This window comes from Sinocyclocheilus grahami, unplaced genomic scaffold, assembly GCF_001515645.1.
Source record: "Sinocyclocheilus grahami isolate Dianchi unplaced genomic scaffold, SAMN03320097.WGS_v1.1 scaffold267.1, whole genome shotgun sequence".
NCBI lineage: Eukaryota > Metazoa > Chordata > Actinopteri > Cypriniformes > Cyprinidae > Sinocyclocheilus > Sinocyclocheilus grahami.
Window position 1 is genome coordinate 603,667 of NW_015505446.1, and position 19,451 is coordinate 623,117.

Consider the following 19,451-nt stretch of genomic DNA (forward strand, 5'->3'; position numbering starts at 1 on the left):
TTTCTCTTACTGGACTGTCCGCTGTCTTCCTGTCAGTTGCCGCCCTCTTCCAGCACAACTCTGACCCAGATGCATAGCGTGACGCCTTCATGATTCCCTCCAAACCCAAGCAACTCTGGTCGGCCCTGACCTTCATTTCTGTCGGGGTCACGAAACCAACACTGAACCGCACTGCTGCTGATTCAACTAAATGACAGACCGAAGGCTGCATCCAGCAAAATAAGCCACATGCACGTTCCTGGTGTGCCGTCAAAACCGAGAACAGCCATAATTTGCATCCAAAGGAAAAAGCATTGCATAATATTACATAGACTGTAAAAAGAGTCCCAGGGAAACCTAATAAAGGGCAGAAAAATTCAGGGACGGATAACCAAAAATACCACTGACTTCATCCTAGAGGTATGTGTTCAAGAAGAATATGCCGTTGCATTGGTGAAGCGATCTGATACAAGAAAACAAGGGCCATTTCATATAGAGAAACTGATTGAGTGGCCAGTTATGGGAAAACTGGGGGTGGACAAACCACCATGAGATTTTGAAGCTAGTCTTCCTGCCCTCAAAACAACTCAACTCAACTCTCAATAAAAATGCTTTCCACTTACCAACATCATCGTCACTCCTGTTTCTGTCTTTATCTGTCCACATCAGACGGGTTACCCAGGTCACAGTGTTCTTTTGGACCCAAGATATGCAAATCATGCCTTGAAATCCCATTTACTTTCAGGACAGACGCAGGAACTACATGAATTGCTAATCAATCAGCAGATGTTACGACTGACGACTGAGAAGATGTCACAGCTGTGGTGTGCATGTTCTGAATTTCACTATCAGAGTTAAACATTCCTTGAATGCACATTCCTTGTGCACAATCAGCGCTCAGTAGAGGAACAGTCATCGGTGCTACAACTGTGTTCTACAGTAGGAGTTTTCAAACCAGGAGGCCACAAAAAAGTGTAGAGAAAAATTGTGTAAAAACTCATTTTAAAAATGTGAAAAACATTATTTAAATAATAATAAAAATACAATAAAAATAAAATTGAATAATTATTAAATAAAATAATATAAAATAAAATAGATTATAATAAAAAATAAACATTTCTGACATGTTATAACAAAAAATTAAATAAATTGAAACCAAATCTAAAATCAAATAAAAAATATAATAAATAGCCAAAAATAATTGATAAAACAAATTATTAAAATAATATATAAAAACATACACAATAAAATAAAATATAAAAATCAAATAAGAATTATATAAAATAAAATATAAAATAATACAATCAAATAGAAAATAAAATGAAAAACTTTATAAAATAATTAAATTTAATTATGAAACAAAAATTAAATATAAAACTAAATAATAAAATCAAGAATAAAATAAAATAAAAATAATAAAATAAAATAAAATAATACATTTAGATGTACACTGATGCAAAACTAAAACCATAAATCTTCTTTATTGTCGAGCTTAAGACACATTCTGTCAGCCTAAGCATAACAGTCATGTTACTGCCACCAATATTATACTCAAGTAAAGGCTTGTGAAATAAACATAACTCAATGTTTGTGTAACCTGTTGGATTTGAACCAGCACCAATCATGGTAGCCACCCATGGCACTTCTTCCCGGCACTAATTCACACTTAATACATGAACCATTAGCGAAGTTCCAGAAACTGACAACTTGGATTGGTAAGGCAGTATTTATATAGGCTACCAAGAACAGCCATGATGACATTGCTACAGCAGCAGTATTATTCCTCACTGAAACGCATGAATGAAATTCATTAAATACATGGGAAAACACTTGTCCAAGATAGCCAAACGGAAGCACGAATGGTCCGCAGCCCATGTCCCAGACCACTATCTTGAGTTAAATCACTGATAGAGCTTTGTACCCTCCCTATACTACACAACAGAGCTTTGTGCACCAAACTACAAACTGGCTGTTTGAATTAAACGGACAGCTTTGAGCCAAAACTAACAAAGATACAGCTAATAAATAACCAGTATCATGAACTAAAGTGCATTAAACTGTCACTTTTGGCCATTATTTGTATTATTTGATTATTAGGGCCCGAGCACCGATGGTGTGAGGACCCTATTGGAATTGCTCCGTTTCTTATTATTCTTCCGCTTCTTCTTCTTCTTCTTCTCCAAAGTGAATCGCATTTTTGAGGGCCTAAACATGCTCCAAAACTCTGTCAACATTTGGGTACCAAAATACTGGAAGGGGGGGAGTTAAAAGTAACACCTTTTATATTATATTATATTATTTTTATATTAATTTAAACAATTATTATCAAACAATTATATTCATTTATACATAGAAAGATAAAAAAAGAAATACGGGAAAATATTTAAACGGGATGATGGCGGTGTAGAATGGTAAAATACGGGAGAATCCCGGGAAAAACAGGAGGGTTGACAGGTATTGTGTGTGTGTTTCTATCCCCGTGGGGACCTACACCTGGGGCAAGTTCAAACTCAAACCGGTGTGCACCGTTTTGCTACGGTTTCGATTGGGACGTTCTCTTTTATTCTGGACGGCAAGGACAGTGACTGTAACATCGAGCGTATTTTGCAGTATTAAACACGTATTTATACTGATTTCATCAGGCTATGAAAATTCTTCCAAAAGAACACAAAGAATGGCCTTCTCAGCAGCCATAGTTGCAACTCTTGCGTCATTAGAACACGGTGTTCAACGCACCACTGTTTCCGTTTAAAAAACGTTTTGCACCGTTTTTGTCGGGGCTGAACGCAGCCCTGAGTCCACTCTGACTCATTTTTTTTATGAAACGTAATGTAAACATTCCGAAAGTTTTCTGTGAGTGGTTGGTTTAGGTGTAGAGGGATAGAATTTACAGTTTGTACAGTATAAAACCATTACGCCTATGGAGACTCTCCACAAGGATAGCAAACCAGACAGTGTGTGTGTGTGTGTGTGTGTGTGTGTGTGTGTGTGTAAAAGCAGCAGTGGAACGCAAAATTCCACTTTTATTTGGTATTTGTATCTAGCTGTTGAACAGTACTTGTTTCGGCCAGTAGATAGAACTGTCTGCAAGCAGCTTTCAACAAATCGAATACGAATACGAAGTGCTGGTGTAAATAAAACTGTTAGCGAAATTGAGAACTTATGTCTAACTTCTATACTTAATAATAACTATGCACAGTTTACAGTGTGAGAGTTTTAATTAGGATGGCTGAATGTAAAGCTGCTGGACCCAGTGACCTTTGATTACATTTATTTATTCTGCTTACCATAGATGAGAATCACGACTCGCGAGGCCAAAGCCACGTGATCACTTTCATACCTTCACAATCGTTTTGTTCTTTTTGTTTTCAATTACTCTTAAAGTGATACAAACACACCTGTTTTTCTTATACAAAGAGAAAACAATTGTGTGTAATGCTGAATAAGTGTAAATAAAGAAATGTTTTGTGTGATTGCCACTGGCCTTCTTTTCACAAAGAATTCAGAAACGGAAGTATTGTTTGGAATTTACTCTAAAAAGTAATGCTGATATTCTGGTAGTGCAAGAGATTGTATGGCTATGATTGTATCTCTTTCATAAACAACAGAGCTAAACTTATTATCTTTCTTAACTGTGTCCAAAAGCAAACAGGAGCATTCTGCCCTATAAGATCAGACCAGAGCAATCAAAGAAGTGTCCAAAGACATATAACATTAATTATCTATCTGAAATGGAAGAAACATATAGACAAAGTAAAAGTACACACAAAAATAAAAATACTGTCATACGGTCATGATATGAATTCTCTTATGCTCCTTTCAATACAACAATATAGTCTGGCAAAAAAACCATTAAAGAACAATAAAATGAGTCCAAATATTACTCATGATTTAGAGAAAACAAAAACAACAGCATAATTTTTGGGAAAAAATGAAGGTGAGTAAATGAATGAAATAATTTTTTTTTCTGAAATCAGAACACAGACAGTGATTATAATGATCACTACACAAAGGATTACACATAATATAAGCACTCTTTATTCAAGTTGTGTTGTGTGTAGCTAACTTTACTTGTAGTAGTGATGCTAAGATCAGATCATTTTACTGACTTGATCTTTGGATCTTTGAATCTTGTCATTTCGATCATTTGAGCATTTTAACTCGATCATAGTTCAAATGTAATATATTCAATATACAATCAAACACAATTTTTGATCATGTTCTGAATTAGGAAATCATTACAATGCAGCCAATGATAAATTATGAGATACATACAGTAAATGATGATTATCACCTCCCGAGTCTTTCATTCATAATGGTATTTGTGACTTTTTATCTCACAATTTTGAGCTTATATCTCACAGTTCTGACTTTTTTTCTCAGCATTCTGTTTACATTCCACCACAGAATAAAAAATAAAAAAAGGTAATTGCAACTTTTTATCTCATGTTTCTTGCTTTTTTTTCTCAGAACTGCGAGTTTTTCACGAAATGTTATGTTTCAGAATTGTGAGTTTCAAACTCGTAATAGCATCACGATTCTTTTTACTAAGCTGTGACAAATTGTGAGAAAAACATCAGAACTGTGAGATAAAATGTCTCAATTACCTTTTTAATTTTTTTATTCCGTGGAGGAAACAGTCTTCCATTTTTTTGATTCGTTCATGAATGTTCATCTCTAGTTTAGAAGGAAGCTAGAAAAAAAAAAAAGTTAAACGTAAGCTTCAAGAATGTGATAACACCTGAAAAGCTTGGGAAGAAAACTTGTGGTATGCGTAACCAAATTTCAGTTCCTCTTAGGGGATTTTTTCAAGATCAGCAAAACTGGAATTCCAAATAACCACTTTCCCATTCCACTGTTTTGTGTCTGTATATAAATACAGTTTCTTTGATGAGCGCTTACATCTTTTTGTCTTTCCTGATCATTGAGTATGGCTCTAGTGCACACCAATGTTCTTCTGCAGGCATTGTCTAGCTTCACAGGCGTTGCTGTGAAGGCTTACAATGATTTGGAAAAGCCAAATGGTGACCAAGAACTCACAGGGTTCCTTCTCCAAGCCTCAACCCCACTGGACATTCTCAACACAGGTTCATGCAAGGAGCTATTTGTGAATATGGACAAATTCTTTGACCCAAATTTTGACTATGATTGCACAAATGTAAATGATAACACCACTTATACACGTGGGAACGAGCCATACATCCGTCCTTTTGGGTGGAAACGCATTGCTTTGAAAGTCCTGGATAAGTATCCCGATGGAAATGCCTGGTTGGGCACGAATGGATGGAGGAGTCACTCTGTGGCTGGTGAGTGGCCGGTGTCCTATCATGGAACCAGCATGTTTAATGCTAAATCCATCATTGAATCCAATTACGGAGCGGGCCCTAGACAACGGTTCGGAAGAGGGATTTATTCCACCTGGAAAATCAATGAGGCTGCTGATAGATACAGCAAGATATTTACGTGTAAAGAAACCGGAAAGAGATACAAAGTCCTGTTGCAGAACAGAATCAATCCAAAAATGAGGAAAGTGTGTGCCAGGGACGACTACTGGCTGATTGAGATTCCTGTCGGCACTTCTCGTGAAGAAGAAAAAGCAGTTGTGGAGAACTCGATTCGACCTTATGGAATTCTGCTGAGAGAGGTGTGAGATAGGAATTCTGACAACCATCCTATCAAATTTGATGGGTTATGTGGGAACATTTACCTCTTGTGGGATCGTGATTATTAAAAATGTCATTATTTCTGGTTATTTCTCTATTAGTCTTATGTGAGACTTTAGTTTTCTTGTTTGTTTTTAGCTTGTTTGTGTCAGGGACTGAAATTCAGGGTGAAGTTTTGTGTAAAAGTATACAATCTGTTACAATGCTTGCTGTATAAACAAATATGGGAATTGGTGCATACAACAGAGATGATATTGTACTTGATTTTCTTCATTACATCCAGATAAATACAAATGTCTGTCTAGATATTAATATGTATCCTATGTACTTTAAAGTATTTTAATGAACAAAAGCAGTGGAAATACCTCATGTTGTTCCTTCATGTAAAACTGCACTGAATGTTACTCAGGATAGGTTTACAGTCCTGTAACAAAGTTAAAAGCTCAGGAAAGGAGGAGGTGGGAACCGGCAGACGTTTAACATAAATGTAATAACCAAAATAAACAACGAAAGTAAAACAACAACATAACTAGTTCAGGCCTGGTCCTCTCTCCTCTTGCACTGTCGTCACGCCTCCTTTTATAGATTTATAGATCGATTACACTATAGCAGCAATAGTATGGTAAAGTATAGTGTACTACAGTAATGCTACTGCACAAATTCTGCTTGTAAGAGTAATTATAGGCCCCATAATAATTTAGTATATCTAGCAAATACTGTTAACCCAGTAATCTATCAAATTATGTTATAAATCCCCTTAGTCCACTTCACAAGGACATTCTTGAGCTTACAGAACAACACATAACCACACAAAAGCCTCTTTGCCTGTCGCGGCTTTGGCAGAGCTTTCCTTTTTTGGCACACAGGCATTTGACAAATTAGACCAAAAGTAAACACGATTATGTAAATGTATGACAAAATCAAATTATGCACTTTTCCAAAAGCGCCTTTGTTTGGCTCGGTTATTCTCCTACAATAACGTGCACAGGGCCATTGTAAATTGGGTTATGCACAATTTTTGGAGAGGGTGTCATTGGTAAGTAGATGTTTATTTTTTTGACTATAACACAGGAGACCCGCATAATATTTATTGACTTGCAAAGTCCCCAAGACTTTCAAGTGTAAATTCTGACAGTGATATATAGAATTGAATGCTACTATTGTTAATCTTACTCTAACAACTTGTAGATTCTCTTCTGTGGAGCCTTGAACTGAATAACACCATGGTACAGGAGATCTGCGTTTTTCTCTTTTCCCTGACGGCTCTTGGTGTCCTTTATACTATGAACAATGTTCCAGCATTTCAAGAGTGAGTATTCTTGTAAGAATAACCTCTTTGGTCACATCAATTGCATTTGTTTAATAGCAGTCCATCTGTATCTGTACTTTAAATCTGACTCTTATTTAGACATTGTTATGGAGAGCATAGGTTATAATATAAGGATAATTAGTAGACCGTAGTGATTCGGAATAATAATAATGAATTCATGATGTACTCGCTCATTATATACATTTTGCAAATTTTGAACACAGAAAAAGTTACATAGTGCTGCTTTAAGGAATAGTGGTAGAATTAATTTAGCATGAATCATCACATTTAAACATGCTGAACTTTAGGATTATTACTCAAATGTCACTTATTTCTTTATCTCTTCCACTTGAGGGCAGTGAAAGCATATGGTATTATTCACAAAATAACAGACAGACAATGATTTAAAGCATTTCTGTTATTACATTTCTACAAAAAAAAAGTAAAAAGTAATTGATTTGTTCTAGACTTAAGCTACTGCTTTTATTGATAGAAAAAACAATAGGTTTATTATAATTACTATTATTGTAGAAATTACAGCCTGACAGAAACAGAATATTAAATTCACAACATTACACCCATTTAAATGATGTAGGAGCTCCAAAGCAATACAAGGCAAGAAAATTATACACCACGCTTAGACATTTGTGTGCACATCTCTCCCCAGGCTGATCACAAAAAGAGGCCTATTTAAATTTGAACAGAAATATGACTGCCTGAGATTGAAATTGCAGTCTGCAACATTTGAATTGGGAGTTTCTGATATTCTTCAATTGAAGGTCAAAGGTAAACTACAACAATTATGCTGCCTTCACATGCTATCGGAAATCTCCTATCTCCCACTTATGAAGTCGTGATTACGAGCTCATAGCATTCAAGTGCTTTGTTGTCAGAAAGATAGTGAAAGCATATGGTATTATTCACAAAATAACAGACAGACAATGATTTAAAGCATTTCTGTTATTACATTTCTACAAAAAAAAAGTAAAAAGTAATTCATTTGTTCTAGACTTAAGCTACTGCTTTTATTGATAGAAAAAACAATAGGTTTATTATAATTACTATTATTGTAGAAATTACAGCCTGACAGAAACAGAATATTAAATTCACAACATTACACCCATTTAAATGATGTAGGAGCTCCAAAGCAATACAAGGCAAGAAAATTATACACCACGCTTAGACATTTGTGTGCACATCTCTCCCCAGGCTGATCACAAAAAGAGGCCTATTTAAATTTGAACAGAAATATGACTGCCTGAGATTGAAATTGCAGTCTGCAACATTTGAATTGGGAGTTTCTGATATTCTTCAATTGAAGGTCAAAGGTAAACTACAACAATTATGCTGCCTTCACATGCTATCGGAAATCTCCTATCTCCCACTTATGAAGTCGTGATTACGAGCTCATAGCATTCAAGTGCTTTGTTGTCAGAAAGAATAAAATGTAGCGTCCCATTGGTTGACAATCATTTAAACGTTCACCATGCTAGATAGTCAGATATGATTCTGGAATTTCGGTCAAATTGTTCATATATAGCCTATAAATATGAACTATTTTAGCGACAAGACAAAGGGATGTAGTCGTTGTGGGAAAAAAATAAAGAATAGCACCAATATTTATTCATTTAAAATGAGAAACAAACACAGTCTCCGTTGGAGGCTTTATTGACTCTCATGTCGGCAATAAGACATGTTCTCTGTCATCCAACAGTAATCATGTCTCAGTATGGCAGGATGGTTGTCATGTGCTCTGCCATCTCATTTGGTGCTCTGGGTGTTGGAATAATTACAGTTCTGCTGCCAAACCATTCATCTCTGCTCACTTACTGAAGACAGAAAAGAAAATTGCCTATATAGGCATGTAGAAATTGGAGACAAGACGTTATGCAAAATTAATCAGAAATGAATTTATTAAAGTATGGTGTCCTTCAAGATAGGCTCGAAGGGCATATTCTTGATTAAATATTTAATACTTACCAATACTACTATAATAATAGTAACAATAATAGGTATATTTGTTTAGAAAAATGGTCTGTTTCAAGTGCATTCAAGCTTGCAGCTTCCTCTAGTGACCAAAATCTTGTTCACTTTTTCACTGCCTAATCCCGCCACTTTTTGGCCTTTTAATTTTCCTCATTCTTACTCAAATTTCTGTCTTTCCTTTAAAACACTTGTCTTTGTACGTCGGTGTTGTCAGAAGAGAAATTGCGAACATTTCGCAATCAAATGCGCAAAATGATTGACATCTGACCACTTTTTAGAGTATTTACAGACTATGGTCAGTCACAGCAAGTTAAATCTGATATTATGTTCACTCATGTTCGTAATATTTTGGATTTACAGGCCAGTGGTTATTCTGGAAACTGGGGTGGCTGTTCTTGTGGCAGTGTTCCTCTTGGTCTACCTCGCTACTCGCTACAATCCTCCTAAAGATCCTTTGTTCTATGGTATGAGCTCTGACACTGATTTGATTGGTTAACTCTTGAAATATGCAGCATATCCTCATTCCTTTCTGACCCTCAAATAAACAAATCACAGATGACCAGAAATATGATCAAGTCTCAAAAACACCTTCATTTTTTTTCTGTTTAAGGTCACATACATCTGCATGAATTACTTAATTGTTTTGTTGCTGCACCGAATGAAGCCATTTAAACTCATCTGTGGAATGCTGACAGTGGCATTTCATTGACATTTCCTCTCACTGTAGTTAAGGTTCAGGAATATTCCACAATTTTGTGAAAAAAGGGGAGGTATTCTTCTGTGACACATGGTATGTCCACTATTGGTGGATAAACTTAAAAAAACAATCTGAAAAGCTTTATGAGAGCTTAGTTTCAAAAGTCCACAGAAGTTCCTATAGCTGAAGAAACACCAAGCGAAATCCCCAAATCAATAAACACAAACTCTTTTGTGCATTGCCAAATCTGCTTTGTATTTGGACACAATAGAAAAATGTGAGCTTTCGCAATATAATGCTAGAAATTCAGCTTAAGATAGCGGCGTTATTATGGGTTATAGTGACTGAGAGATGACAATGTCATCTGGCACAGCAAGTCATTCCACCCCTGCCATGATGAAGGAGACGGTAATTCCATTATCGCACCTGTAATGCAGGTAAACTAAACCAAGACCCCTACGGATTAAAAGGGCTCGTAGAGAAAAATGGGAAGCGAGAAAGACGGAGAGTGAGAATGTCAGTATCAGACTGTGCATCTGTGCTTGGTGGACAGCAATACAGCACTTTTCTTTGAGCCTTTATATCTAGGAAGCTGTCTGTCAGATACTCGTGGGTGCTAGAAGAATGACACTGGATATATCTAGTCTAGCAATCCAACCATGAAATTGGATATAAGTATTTGTTACAATAACACACCTGTCTTTACTTTTACACCCATGGTTTCCTTCACAATAAACTACGAATTCCATTTTGAAAAGTTTGCTTGGAAAAGAAGATTATTAAAGGAATATTTCACCTAAACTGAAACTTATCAGTTAGGCTACTTAACATCATGTCAAGCTTTTTTGGAGCTTTCCAGCTCCTGGTCACCATTTCTTTAGTCTATATGAAAAAGAGCAGTGTGAACATTCCCCTAAACTTCTCCATTGTGATCCATGGAAAATACAAAGTCATATGGTTTTGGAAAGACATGAGGGTGAAGTAAATGATGACAGATTTTTCATGTCTAGCTGAACTATTCCATTAAATCTAAGTCTGAGCTTTCAGTGGTGACATTTACAGTCATTATTTTTACCTCCACCCTTAAGAATTTTCCTTCTTCATGTCCCCTGCCACTAATTATTTGTAACCCAGACGCTTAGGAAATGCAACATGGGGTATTCGCTGTCTGCCCTTTTGGCACAGCTGCACTTTAAACCTGAAAAAAATCCACCACATGGCTCCAAATATAAATTTCTTGTTCACACCTCCACTAGCAGATATCATTATCCTCTTCCACCTTGCCAGAAATCAATAGTCGGTAAGAGTGAAATCTTTTTAATAAAGAGAGCGGGAATAAAGGTAGGCTAGTTAACTCTTGATAGGGCAGTTGCAACATCTTATTAGTGAGGTTTTTTTCTCAGCACATCACAGAAGGCTTAGAGTTAAAGATGAAAACATTTCAATTCACTGTTTTGAGAGCACCAAGGAAGAGCTCATAATCCCACTGGGTTGAGATGTGTTTTCTTGCAAAGCCTGCAATTAAAACTGAACAAAGTGACTGAAAATTTCTCTTTCATTATAGACAAGAGCAGTTTGTCACTTTCTCAGGAAGAAAATGTTCTATTGTTTGATTTCAGACCAGTTTTGCATAACGTTAATTTGATGTGATATTTGCATAGAAGAATATGTGGAAAATATATAACCATCTGATCATGTGACTGACTGTACAATATTCCACTTATTTCATGACTACTCGCCAAATAAATAAATAAGTGCATGTTTGAATATTAATTTTAGTTCAAATTATGTTGTAATCCTACCTGTATATTATATAGTCTACAACGTAGCCTACAAAACAGTCAACCAAGAAGACTGATATACAGTGCAGCATTGCTATCAATGGCAGATATTAGAAATGAGACCACGGAATGTCACAATTGACCAATCAGAATCAAGTATTCCAGAGGGCTGCACACAAATGACCAATCAAAATGGAGTATTCCGTAGGACTGCCCACAACTGACCAATCAGAATCAAGTATTTCAGAGAGCCGCCCACAACTGACCAATCAGAATCGAGTATTCCATAGGATCACCTTCAATTGACCAATAAGAATCAAGTATTTTTAGGACCACCCTCAATTGACCAATCAGAATCGAGTATTCCATAGGACCACCCTCAATTGACCAATCAGAATCGAGTATTCTATAGAAATATCACCACAAAAACAAATACATTTCAACACTATACAAAAGAACAGTTTTATGGGGTATACATAATAATTTTTTATGTTTAGTTTTTGCAGAGTTTTCCTTCACGTGTGTCATTGACCTCACGAGCGCTCTAGAGTACGATGGCTACACTTCAGGGTTCATGGAGTTCTACCAGAAAACAGTCAGTATCATGAAGAGAAAGCCAATTTGATGTTATCGATTAGGCTACCTAGTGTAAACCTCTCTGACGATGGTTTTGCTGGTTCTCCAGGGGGAGCCGTATCTCGGCACACCATATGCTATCATGATGTGCTACTGGGATGGTATAGTGCACTTCATCCTCTACCTGATGCTAATACACCGCATGTCAAACAGGTTTGTAAATTATGTCTACTCTGTATGCTATTCAGTACTCTAATAAAAAATGTAAATAAGTTAGCCTGTTCAGAACATAGACTATGGTTTACCATTTTTAAAAAGTTATTTCATGTTTTTTTGTTCATTAAAAAAATTTATTTTTAATGACGATTTAATATGACTGAATCAACATGACTACATTAGGTGAGACCCGCAAAAATATAATTAAAAGATTGGATAATAATTTTTAAGGATTGGATGAAGTTGAAATAAGGCTTTGACACTATCTGGCAAGAACATAATATGAAAGTACATGCTGGATCTTCCTAAATTAGTGTTTCCTATCATCCCAGGCAACAATACCGCACATTGGGTCTTTTCTGGGCTGGATCACTGTGTGCCAACATGATTGTGTTTGTACCTGGAATCGTGGTTGGTGAGTCAAAGTTAAAAACGATCACAAATTCCTGCTGAACACTACATAAGATGCTTCTCAAATACATTTTATATGCAGGTAAATATGGCTCAGAGATCCATCCTGCCTTCTGGCTCAACATGCCATTTCTGTTGGTGCCCATATGGGGAGCAGTTTCCTTGTTCTCCAGGCCAAGGGATATGCCTCTTGTCGGCGCATCCAAGGTGAAGAACCAGACACCATTGACCTTGGTCAGTGGTTAGTATTTTTCTTACAGAATCATTAACATTTGAACAATGGTGCTTGTATCCATCAGGCTGAACGTGAGCAGAAAAAAGCCTTAATCTGGCGCCCCCTGGATCTTCTCTTTGTGGTTTATCTAGTGGCTGCCATGGGATTCACTATCTTTAGAGGACTGGTAAATTTGTGCTCGCCATACATTTGCTTATAATCTCCATATTTCAGTCAAAATCTGTTGGGACAAAGAAACTCACATCTTTATCCATACAGGCCGTACTTGATTGCCCGTTAGAAATCCTCAACAGATATGTGACAGAGTATGAACCATATCTGAAGGATCCTGTGGGCTTCCCCAGAGTTATGGTGAGTACATATTCACATACTCTCAAGTAATCACATTCAGTCAGTTTCAGGTCAACACATTCAGGCAGATCTGCTCATGGCAGCCCTCAAGCATACTTTGCTTCTTAATACCCTAAGCTTTACAGCATTAAGCTCCTCTAAATGACAGCACATTACATTCTGGATAGGTATTACTCATCATTAGCACTCAATAAGATGGGTGACTTATTGTCACCTTGGGTAGCCTAAGAATATCCCCACTGTCTCAACCGAGCACAAAGGTATTGAGGGTACCTCTGTGTTTGTTTAAATTGGGGTTTTAGCTTGGTCAATAGGTTATCAAAAGTCCTTGTTCTAGCTGGAACCCAGGCACAATGGTGGCCCATCGATCAGGCAGGAGATGTGCTGTGAGAACTTGATAAGCTAATCCCACCCATGAGTCCTGGCTGAGCCCCTCCATCAACTCAAACAAGGAGAGAGTGTGACATGTGTGGTAATGTGTTTGATAAGGAATGAGGGCGCACAAACACGTATGTTTGTACAGAGGCCATAGACCTGCTTCGATCGCATAATACCTGTGCACTCAGGCCCAGGTGTTGGTGAGAATATTTATACAGTATGTATTGGGCAGAGTAAATTCCTTGTAATGTTTCTAGTCAAATTCTAATTCAACATCTGTGACTGATATATATATATATATATATATATATATATATATACACAGTATATATAGTATATATATGCTTACTTTATGTTTGTCATTTTTAACATTAATGTACAAAAAAAAGTGTAACTTAATATACATATTACTTACATAGATATATTTTATTTATATATTTGAATATGAATATTTATTTTAATAAGTTTTAGTGAAATAAAAGAAGTCCCACACCCTCAGCATGATTATCAATCAGGCAATAAAAAGAAATGAAGGTGTAAAGGTGTACCTGAATCGCATGATTGGGCAAACATGACTTTCACAGCCTGTTATAACTTTCTTGAAAGACACCACGTGCTATGCAACACAAACAGGCTCTGTTTAGGTTCTAATCGTGGGTAATGCTTTCATGTTTGTGTTTGTAAGCCTCAATAAGTATAAATGATGGTGTGAACTCAATGCAGTCGGGCCGATCTGTATTCAGCGGGAGTGCTTTGCTGCGGCAGCGCTGGTGCCCTTGGGGATTGAGTTGGACTGCATTAATTTGCCATCAAAGCACTGGTGTGTAGAGGCAATGCGTGTAGTGTTGACACACAGTTTGAAATAATACTTGTTGCACGGTGTCTTTTCGTCTCCAGATGTTGCTGCTCCTATTCCATGCGCTTCCAATGCTGGGTTCATTTGCATATGGGCTTTGCACACCTGGCTGCACTTGGATGCTTGATTGGACGGCATATTTTGCAGGTGCTATTTTACAGGTAAGACACGAAAAACTTTCCAATATCGAGTCAAAGCTGTGAGAAGAAAGCAAGAAAACATCTGTTAGAAATTGTAAATTATATGTCTAAGGTTCAAGTTAGAAACACTAACTGTATTGTACAGTTAGTACAATACAGTACAATACAATACTAACTGTATTGTATTGTTAGTGTAAACACTAACTGTATACAGTACAGTATACTGTATTTCCTCCACAGTTTCTGGCAGAATCTTGAGATTTCTGTCTACTGTACGCTGATGTTATAGAAAGGGATCATCAAACAGTATACCACGATCTGAACAAGCTCATCCAGCACCCCTTTAATTCCCAGTATGAGGCCTGAGCAGTCAGCATTCCTAATCAAAGACCTCCAGTAGAACAGGACTTCACTGGGGTTTCTCTAGGAGTTTCACTGTAGATCTCCAGCTCTACATACTAATGAACGCCTCCTCAAAGCTGAGAGGATGTCATTGCAGTCATACCCATAGGCAGAAGCCTCTAAAAATACATTTCAAGGTCTTGGATTAGACCTCATTGTGCCCCCATCATTGAACTTTACACAAGTACAATGTAAAACTAGATTCTTGCATTTTATTAAGTGGTGTTTGGCTGTCGAGAACTTGCAGCCACAGTACTAGGATTTGTGTTGTTATGTGGATGCTATGGGGTGCGTTTCCCAAAAGCATTGTTAGCCAACACAGTATATATAGTATATATATGCTTACTTTATGTTTGTCATTTTTAACATTAATGTACAAAAAAAAGTGTAACTTAATATACATATTACTTACATAGATATATTTTATTTATATATTTGAATATGAATATTTATTTTAATAAGTTTTAGTGAAATAAAAGAAGTCCCACACCCTCAGCATGATTATCAATCAGGCAATAAAAAGAAATGAAGGTGTAAAGGTGTACCTGAATCGCATGATTGGGCAAACATGACTTTCACAGCCTGTTATAACTTTCTTGAAAGACACCACGTGCTATGCAACACAAACAGGCTCTGTTTAGGTTCTAATCGTGGGTAATGCTTTCATGTTTGTGTTTGTAAGCCTCAATAAGTATAAATGATGGTGTGAACTCAATGCAGTCGGGCCGATCTGTATTCAGCGGGAGTGCTTTGCTGCGGCAGCGCTGGTGCCCTTGGGGATTGAGTTGGACTGCATTAATTTGCCATCAAAGCACTGGTGTGTAGAGGCAATGCGTGTAGTGTTGACACACAGTTTGAAATAATACTTGTTGCACGGTGTCTTTTCGTCTCCAGATGTTGCTGCTCCTATTCCATGCGCTTCCAATGCTGGGTTCATTTGCATATGGGCTTTGCACACCTGGCTGCACTTGGATGCTTGATTGGACGGCATATTTTGCAGGTGCTATTTTACAGGTAAGACACGAAAAACTTTCCAATATCGAGTCAAAGCTGTGAGAAGAAAGCAAGAAAACATCTGTTAGAAATTGTAAATTATATGTCTAAGGTTCAAGTTAGAAACACTAACTGTATTGTACAGTTAGTACAATACAGTACAATACAATACTAACTGTATTGTATTGTTAGTGTAAACACTAACTGTATACAGTACAGTATACTGTATTTCCTCCACAGTTTCTGGCAGAATCTTGAGATTTCTGTCTACTGTACGCTGATGTTATAGAAAGGGATCATCAAACAGTATACCACGATCTGAACAAGCTCATCCAGCACCCCTTTAATTCCCAGTATGAGGCCTGAGCAGTCAGCATTCCTAATCAAAGACCTCCAGTAGAACAGGACTTCACTGGGGTTTCTCTAGGAGTTTCACTGTAGATCTCCAGCTCTACATACTAATGAACGCCTCCTCAAAGCTGAGAGGATGTCATTGCAGTCATACCCATAGGCAGAAGCCTCTAAAAATACATTTCAAGGTCTTGGATTAGACCTCATTGTGCCCCCATCATTGAACTTTACACAAGTACAATGTAAAACTAGATTCTTGCATTTTATTAAGTGGTGTTTGGCTGTCGAGAACTTGCAGCCACAGTACTAGGATTTGTGTTGTTATGTGGATGCTATGGGGTGCGTTTCCCAAAAGCATTGTTAGCCAAATGTGGTTGCAAGTTTCTTCACCAAAATAATCCAATGATTCTGTGTTTCCTGAAATCATAGTTCCAAGGAACATTCACAAACTGTATCGCACTTGCATGGTTGGAACAACAGCTCTCGGCCTGTGGTTAAAAGCATGGCATATTGTAAGACATGTTGACTTAAATAGATTGTATATACAGCAGCGATTTTGAATAGTGCAAATGTGCATAAATATGTCAGCCAGCGGTGTCCAATCCTGGTCCTTGAGGACCACTGCCCAGCCGAATTTAGCTCCAATCCAAATTAAACACACCTGAAAGTAATCAACGTCTTCAGGATTACTAGAAACTTCCAGGCAGGTATTTTGGGAGCTAAGCTCTCTAGCATGACCCTACAGGACCAGGATAGGACATCCCTGCCATAAGCAAACCCTGGAGTTGTTGCATATTGGCGCAAGTCAGTGGCCAAAAGTGGTTTCTGTAAAGTATGTGGTCCTTCCTTAAATTTAATGGATTTTTCGCCTGCTTTTTCATTTACCAGGTGAAAATTGTCTTATTGATTAAATAAAACTCTCACCCACAAAAATAACATCTTGTGCTTTTGTCCATCACAGTGCCAGTGGTCTCATATTGGAGCGTCACTGCACCCACGCACTGCAGAAATGTACAGGATTCCCATCACGACCCTGGTGCCCGTCCTCCTCCTCAACCTGCTGTATGCAGCTGGTCCTATACTGCTCGCCCTGCGTTGCAAACGAGAGCCGGACTACTTCCTTTCCACTGCACCTGTGGGTCAAACTAACAATGAGAAGAAATTAAGTTAAACCGATTGAGAAAAACAAAAACATTGACCTTAAAGGGATAGTTCACACAAGTATTGAAGTTCCGTCATCATTTACTCATGCTGGGTGAACTATTCCTTTAGAAAAAGTGCATTTCAAAACAGATTAATTGTGTTTAATTGGCACAACTGTGTTCGAGTGGGTTCCTGTTAATTTGGTAATCACGTAGGCTAGGACCTTGCCTTTGAAACATCTTGATTGTGTCAGTTGCCAGAGCTAGTTACTGCACTTAGCTAGCAGTTACTGAATTCTTCACGAGAAAAACAACTTTAAATTGCATGAAGCTGAGCTCATTAAACCATGGCTCATTCTACCTGTCTTGAGACAGCAAGACCTTTAACACTGCAGTTTATTAGCCTTCTGTCCTTCACTGTAAAAATCTCATGTGCTGCAACTAGTTTTCTTATTCCGATGTATTTTCCTTGTTCTATCCATCTGTTCTACACAAATGTCATCTTAAATGTAATACATGCCAGAACTTTCTCTTGAATAATTGAATGGTCTCATAGGTAATAAAACTTATATCCATCTAGATACGTTGTATGTATATGATCTAGTCAGCAGGGTTGAGTTCTACAACTATAACCTTAAACGCAATCCTTGCTCAGCAGCTTTTTCATGCTGATGAGGAGCAATGCACAAAATTTCTGCTTGCACACACAAACAGCACTCTGTGTGGCATCAAACCAGTTCCAGTGGAATTAGTACAGAAATATGTCAAGCTACACGAGAAAGCCTAGCGGATAATGTCAGTGTTGACATAGTGGAGATCATAATGTATTATATTAAATATTTCAGTATAGGGGAGACTAGGGGTAATTTGCACCTTTTTACTCAGGTTTGGTTTATTTTTGAAAGACAGTTATAAATAAGCTTGGACACTGAAAATTATTGCTTAGGAAAAAGATACAGTTCATTAAACACATAATGACAACAATAGCAAGTTGTCACAATGAAACTTGCCATTGAACAGCCTATTATTTGCTTTTTAATACAACTGAAACCTCTAAAAAAGATTTAAGAAAGGGTAAAGATGCAGTATTTAACATACAAAACGTTATCTGTTGTGTTGGCCAACAATGTAATGCATAATACTTAAAACATGTAACAACTCGCCTTTTTATTCAAAATACCTGTCATAGGATCACTTAAATATGCATATAATAACCACTCCAAAACATAACAAATAGGCTATGTAGTATGTACCAAATACATACCAAATCAGTATTAATAAAGTCGAGCATTGAACGGAACAAAAAAAACATTCCACATATTATTGTAATTTATTACAATAATAATGTGTACAATACTCTAAAAAAAAATCTATAGACCCTAGGATATGTAGTGTGCTATTCTGTTAGCCTACATGGACACTTTACTACTTTTTGCATACATTTCTTTGGATAGTCTAGTCCATTTAGTCTCCGTATCTTATAAATACTTACGAGCAGACACTAAGTGTTAAATTAAAATGTATTTATAACTTTTAGAACAGAAAAAAAAAACATTGGAGAATGCGGGCATCGATCCCGCTACCTCTCGCATGCTAAGCGAGCGCTCTACCATTTGAGCTAATTCCCCTTCCTGCATACTGCTCTATGACCACCAGTATTCAACATGAGTACGCAGCTCCTCTACGCGCCTCATTCAAAACATAGTGTACCCTGCATTTATTAATTGTGCACATAAGACATTATATTAACAGTTTCACGATACACCATTTATCAAAACATAGCCTGCTTGCAAAGTGAGTTCACATAATGCACGGTAAATGGGCCGAAGTGGTTAAAAATAAGTTGTCGTGACATTATCTGAGGTGAGATATTCACGACGGAGTAAGTTATTAAAATAAACAAAGTATTAAAGCTACAAACAATATGCAACGTACGCAACCGTAAACAAAGCTATACAAATAACGTTACAACTTTAAAACACAGC

The 19,451-nt window shown here is 37.1% G+C and overlaps 1 protein-coding gene and 1 non-coding gene across 2 annotated transcripts; one reads left to right on the forward strand and one right to left on the reverse strand.

Annotated features, from left to right (window-relative positions):
- The first annotated feature begins 6,599 nt into the window (after positions 1 to 6,599).
- On the forward strand, positions 6,600 to 18,038 carry tm6sf2b (transmembrane 6 superfamily member 2b). Its single transcript, XM_016291081.1, has 11 exons — positions 6,600 to 6,678; positions 6,831 to 6,951; positions 9,298 to 9,401; positions 11,913 to 12,010; positions 12,101 to 12,204; positions 12,540 to 12,622; positions 12,701 to 12,825; positions 12,918 to 13,019; positions 13,112 to 13,204; positions 14,480 to 14,599; positions 17,286 to 18,038. The coding sequence occupies exons 2-11, from the start codon at positions 6,866 to 6,868 to the stop codon at positions 17,493 to 17,495; spliced, it is 1,125 nt and encodes a 374-aa protein (XP_016146567.1). The 5' UTR covers positions 6,600 to 6,678; positions 6,831 to 6,865; the 3' UTR covers positions 17,496 to 18,038.
- A 983-nt stretch (positions 18,039 to 19,021) lies between these two features.
- Positions 19,022 to 19,094, reverse strand: trnaa-agc (transfer RNA alanine (anticodon AGC)). Its single transcript has one exon. It is a non-coding gene; the product is annotated as a tRNA-Ala (tRNA).
- Between the last annotated feature and the right edge of the window lie 357 nt (positions 19,095 to 19,451).

What these genes read in the sequence shown, in the direction of transcription:
- tm6sf2b (XM_016291081.1), top strand. Translation starts at nt 6,866, where the DNA reads ATGGTACAGGAGATCTGCGTTTTTCTCTTTTCCCTGACGGCTCTTGGT. An exon ending in TAAAGATCCTTTGTTCTATG is followed by an intron (nt 9,402 to 11,912) that starts GTATGAGCTCTG and finishes TTTTATGTTTAG; the next exon opens with TTTTTGCAGAGTTTTCCTTC. An exon ending in TGGAGTTCTACCAGAAAACA is followed by an intron (nt 12,011 to 12,100) that starts GTCAGTATCATG and finishes CTGGTTCTCCAG; the next exon opens with GGGGAGCCGTATCTCGGCAC.